The 5345-nt window shown below is 41.1% G+C and overlaps 1 protein-coding gene across 1 annotated transcript; it reads right to left on the reverse strand.

Annotated features, from left to right (window-relative positions):
• Window positions 1-1556: 1556 nt before the first annotated feature.
• On the reverse strand, window positions 1557-3152 carry LOC147620248 (peroxidase A2-like). The gene is made up of 4 exons (XM_086772727.1): window positions 2792-3152; window positions 2490-2681; window positions 2225-2390; window positions 1557-2101 (listed from the first exon to the last, which is right to left on the reverse strand). The coding sequence occupies exons 1-4, from the start codon at window positions 3008-3010 to the stop codon at window positions 1683-1685; spliced, it is 996 nt and encodes a 331-aa protein (XP_086628853.1). The 5' UTR covers window positions 3011-3152; the 3' UTR covers window positions 1557-1682.
• Between the last annotated feature and the right edge of the window lie 2193 nt (window positions 3153-5345).

The raw sequence follows: 5345 nt of genomic DNA on the forward strand, positions 1-5345 counted from the left end.
ACCTTAATTTCGAAGGTCATCACCTTAAAAAAAAACCTATTCATATACATAACCTCAATAGATAGGCTACACGTGTGTATTAACTTTGTTTTGAAGAAGCTTCTTTTTTTGAACATTCCTTACATTACTTTCAACAATTGGGGTTGCTTATAGTAAATTGTTGAGTGGACAAAGGCCAAGAAGAAGGGCAACAAGATCATTGATCAGTGTTGGTGGTTCAAGCCCTGGTTTTACCAACGCACCCAGATAGCACTGAAGAGAGGCGAGTTCGTAGAGTAAACCTAGGCATGGTCTGACAAAGTCGTGCTTGCAAGAATTCCAACCATGCCTCTTGTTACATGCGCAAAATCTTAGAACAAAAAATGTGGGAGCCTTGATAATGCAAGGACTTTGTTTGGCCGAATGCTCAGTCTGAACACTCTCTTGGAATGCCATGATTGCGGTGTATGCCCAACATTGGCAAGATAGCAAAGCTCTAGATTCTTTAAAAAGAATGCAACTTGAAAGTGTAATGCCAAACATTGTGTCCTTCTTGAGTGTTCTTGGTTCATGTGCTAGCATGGCAACCTTAGATGAGGGGAAAAGATCCGTGTAGCCATTCTGCACTTTGGTTTTGAGGAAGATATAATAGCTCGAAATGCCCTTGTTAATATGTATGGATCATGCAGGTCACTTCTCCATTTCATCATGTACAATGATCTCTGCAAGTGATTTCGTTGACTCTGGGCAATCGATCAACCTAATTAGATGAAGAAGCCCAAAAATAGATGAGAGCCAGAAAGTGAATATCGTACTTTCCCACCTTCACCATCATGGAAAACATTTACTACTACCCCAAGTAATCACACATTTTTTCCTTCAAGGGCAAAGAACTATGCCGCAACAAAGTGATCAATCTAGTCAATTAGCGGAAGGTCTTTAAAGCGATAATACCAATTATTGCTCTTTGTGTTAGATTCCCCACCAACAGGGACCTCTACGTGAGTTGTCACCAATTTTGTCGTCCTCAAGAGACTCCGGACGGAGTTATCGAGAAGCAAGGGCATCACGTGCATATATTTATGGCATAATGCCAGGTAACCGATATTAGTGTGGCAAAATGTGACATTATTAGTGCTGGAAAAAGCAAAAGAGACCCAACGGAAACTGCCCATTACTTTGCCAATCAAAATGAAATGTTAATTCCAATTTCCCACCATCAACAACAAGAGGCTTTGATTGTGTTCCACGTAGATCATTGTAAAGGTGTACTAAAGCTGCTAGGTGAAAGGTAAAGCACGCAAGAGGAATTAGCAAGAGCTGCATGAATCCAAGCTGCACACAAGACAAAGCTATACAAGAGATCTAGAGAATGTGCACATGTGTTCTGCAAACAAAAAGCCTTGAGCATCAAATTATATCTCAAAGTTTTCCTGAAGAACAAGAGAAACCCTCGAGCAATAATTAATATAATCAATCAACAAATCTGGTAATTGAAAGAACGCAATTACCACCAATGATTGTGTATAGAGCCCATGAACTCAACAATCGCAACAACATGATATCTCTCTCAATAAACTGGTAATGCCTTCTTTCTAAAAAGCCGACAAAGTAGATAGAAGGGCGCCTCTCCCGACTACGACCTGAACGGCGGGCGCAAGCCCAAAGCTATAAATGCTACGCGTAGATGTTGTTGACCGAGCTTAGCCGTTCACCTTCCGACAGTTGAGACGGATCTCTCCTTGGGTGCCTGTGAGAGGGCCGATGTTCCCCATGTTTATCATGGATTGGGCGAAGGCGCTGAAGAAGGTGCTCTGGCTGCTACTGTAGGTGTCCACGAGCGAGACGGTGCTGGAGCCGGAGGTGGAGTAGAGCTCTTGGTCGGACTGCAGCAAGCCCTTGTTGTGCTGCAGGTTTGCGTAGTACTTGTTGTCGAAGGTGTCTGGGGTGGTTGTGTCCAGCGAGTTGAGCGCGTTAGGGTCCCCGCCGCTCTGCGGGCAGTTGCTCTGCAGGGCGGCCAGGTACGTGGAGTCGACGGTGGGGTCGGGGCTGCCTGTGTTGCTGAAGTTGTAGAGGCGCGAGCTGAAGGAGATACAGCGGGCGCGCCCGATGGTATGGGCACCTGCAGCCACGACAGAAAATGCACATGGGCGGGCCACAAATCAACAAATTGTAACGGAATTATTACTTCAAAGTACTCTAGTCTCTACTAGACTTCACCATGCAATATTCAATGAGTTTGAACCTGAGAGCACAACTGCATCCTGCGTGGACAAGCCCACGGCTGTGAACTTGCCGATGACCGTGTTGATATCGGTGTTGGGATTTGGGAGGTCCTGCACAGGCGCTGTGGCGCTTACAGTGGTTGCATCTCTTCTTCCCAAGAGCACCGTCCAGGAGGGTCCTCCGGCCTGCGTACATCAATCATCGGTCTTAAACGTCTAGCAGTCATGAGATAGTTAATTGAATTAGGCTCCTCATGTGACGAGTCTGCTCCTAATATGTATTACCAGGGTCACGGACGCATTGGCCGCCAGCGCCAAAATGTCAGCACACGAAACGGTCGCCTCGCACACTCCCTCCACGGCGGACTTGATGTTGTCCACCACGTCGAAGCCTCTCAAGCTGTTGTTGTTTGGAGGGGCCGTCTTCTCGCCTGTCGTTGTGTCTGTATTGTCCAGCAATACCGACCCGTCGCATCCCTACATTGCATTAAAAATCAGTGCAATCGAGCTGTACTCTTAATCATTACTCATTTCCTTGGGGCAGTATAGCTTTCTGATCAACGTTTATAACTAGTTTACACACTTACATTTACGAAGCAATCGTGGAAGTGGAGGCGCAGCAAGGACGCTGCCATCCTGGCCTCCTGCTGCACTGCCTGCTGCACCACTTGTTCCACGATGCTCGCAACAGTCGGGCAGGATGCGTCGTAGAAACTAGAGCTAAGCTGTGCGTAGGATTTTGAAGTAGCTACGAGGAGGACTAGCGTACAGCCCAAGAGGGTGGATGCAAGACCACGCTGCTCCATATTGCTCTGTCAAGTTGCTTCCAACGTCTCAAAACGGGACGAAGATGGCACGACAAGTACTGGAAATTATAAAAGATGGAATGGAAGACAAGTACTGGAAATTATGAAAGATGGAATGGAAGACAATCGCTTTGTTCATACGTTTTTACACATAGGTAGGGAGCGAATTTATGGTTAGAACTTCCACGACGCTAGCATCGTGCACAAGACCTTATTACGTGGATTTGGTCAAATTTTTTGGTATCTTGGCTCTCATTCAGTCAAAGCATATGAAAAAGACCTTTTTACGTGGATTTGGTCAAATTTGATTGCTTTCTTGGGTCTAAGGGTTCCATTTAGGGATTGTGAAAGGTTTGAAAAATATGGGAGACCCATTCAAAAAGGTTTTGCTTTCATTCAATGGTCTCATTTCATGGGGCTAAATGCCCACCCTCATTTAACACCTTCAAGGTTTAAAGTTGTGATCTCGTTATTTCATAACCACTTGCTTGTCATCACGTCTAATGTTTTTATTTGTTTTACGAGCAGCATTGGCGAGGCTGAGACTAAGTGTACATGAGCTTTGAGACTAGTTAAATGTACATGAGTTTGGAAGAATGTACATTCCGTGTAACTCTTGTACAGGTAAATATCCCTTCTCTCAAGAACTCTTGCACTCTCCCTTGTGTTCTCTTACAAAAAATTTAGATCACAACGCCCCTCTCTCCCCCTTAAAAAAAACAAAACAAATTCGAGGTCTTTTAAAGTAGTTTATCCATTGATTCTGTCTTTGTGTTCTTGATACATAGTGTGCCTAGATAGTGTGCCAGCCAAAAATAACAGACAAGTCTTCATCCTTATTCAAGATATCTCAACTTATAAAACTAAAAATTGTAACATCAATGTACTTGTCACAATATGTGGATTCTGCTCACATCCACTTAATGTGCAATGACTCAAAATATAGTGCACATACTTGCTTCGTTGATTTTTTCTCAAGTGCCATTTTGTAAGCTTATCTTTTTCAAATACATTTTCTTCTAAAAAATTATCAAGGGATTCACAACTAATTGATATATATATATATACATACATATATATTGATTTGAGTCAAAATTATCAAGGGGTCCGCAACTAATTATAAAGGAGTTCGTAACTAATTATCAAGGGGTCAACGACTAACTGATATATATATATATATATCTATATATATATATATATATACATTGGTTTAATTCAAAAGAAAGTAATGCATGCATGATTTGAAGGTAGGTACACAATTTTCACTATTTAGAAACACCGAAAAGTACATCTTTTTATTTCTACATTCATTTTCAAGATACTTTAAACATTAAATATAGCTAGGAAAAATTACACCAAATACGAGTATGTCCTAGCCTAACCCCATCCAATCCCATGGGTTAGGCTACCACCCTCCACTAGGATTATAGAGTCGGTGTAAACTCACACAACTGTAATTAAATTTCCATTCTCCATTACACACACACACATACTTCAGTAGAAAATAGAGCCCACACACACTCCACAATAAACCATTTTTTTCAATATAAAAATTAATGAAAAGATTTAACTCAAAACTATCCAATACATCATCATAATAATATTGTGAATATATCATCATAAATCACTATAGGTCACTGTAAAATCCATCAATATCTCTGCACACCATGATGCATTGATTCTGTCTTTGTGTTCTTGATACATAGTGTGCCACCCAAAAATAATAGATAAGTCTTCATCCTTATTCAAGATATCTCAACTTATAAAACTAAAAATTGTAACATCAATGTACTTGTCACAATTTGTGGATTCTATTCACATCCACTTAATGTGCAATGATTCAAAATATAGTGCACAAACTTGCTTCGTTGATTTTTTCTCAACTGCCATTTTGTAAGATTATCTTTTTTAAATACATTTTCTTCTACAAATTTATCCAAGGATCTGCAACTAATTGATATATATATATATATACATATTTAAAAAAACCTATTCACATACATAACCTGAATAGATAGACTACACGTGTGTACTAACTTTTGAAGTTTCTTCTTTTTTTGAACATTCCTTACATTACTTTCAACATTTGGGATTGCTTATAGTAAATTGTTGAGTGGACAAAGGCCAAGAAGAAGGGCAACAAGATCAATGATCAATGTTGGTGGTTCAAACCCTGGTTCTACCAATGCACCCAGATAGCAATGAAGAGAGACCAGTTCATGGAGTAAACCTAGGCGTGGTTTGACAAAGTTGTGCCTACAAGAATTCCAACCATGGCTCTTGTTATATGCGCGAAAACTTAGAACAGCAAATGTGGGAGCCTTGATAGTGCGAG

The sequence above is a fragment of the Cibotium barometz genome, chromosome 32, assembly GCF_041138505.1.
Source record: "Cibotium barometz isolate CiBa-2024 chromosome 32, ASM4113850v1, whole genome shotgun sequence".
NCBI lineage: Eukaryota > Viridiplantae > Streptophyta > Polypodiopsida > Cyatheales > Cibotiaceae > Cibotium > Cibotium barometz.

Coding starts and splice junctions, on each gene's coding strand:
- LOC147620248 (XM_086772727.1), bottom strand. CDS start 3,010: ATGGAGCAGCGTGGTCTTGCATCCACCCTCTTGGGCTGTACGCTAGTC. Junction 2,682..2,791: donor TCCACGATTGCTTCGTAAAT/GTAAGTGTGTAA, acceptor AATGCAATGTAG/GGATGCGACGGGTCGGTATT. Junction 2,391..2,489: donor CCAATGCGTCCGTGACCCTG/GTAATACATATT, acceptor TGATGTACGCAG/GCCGGAGGACCCTCCTGGAC.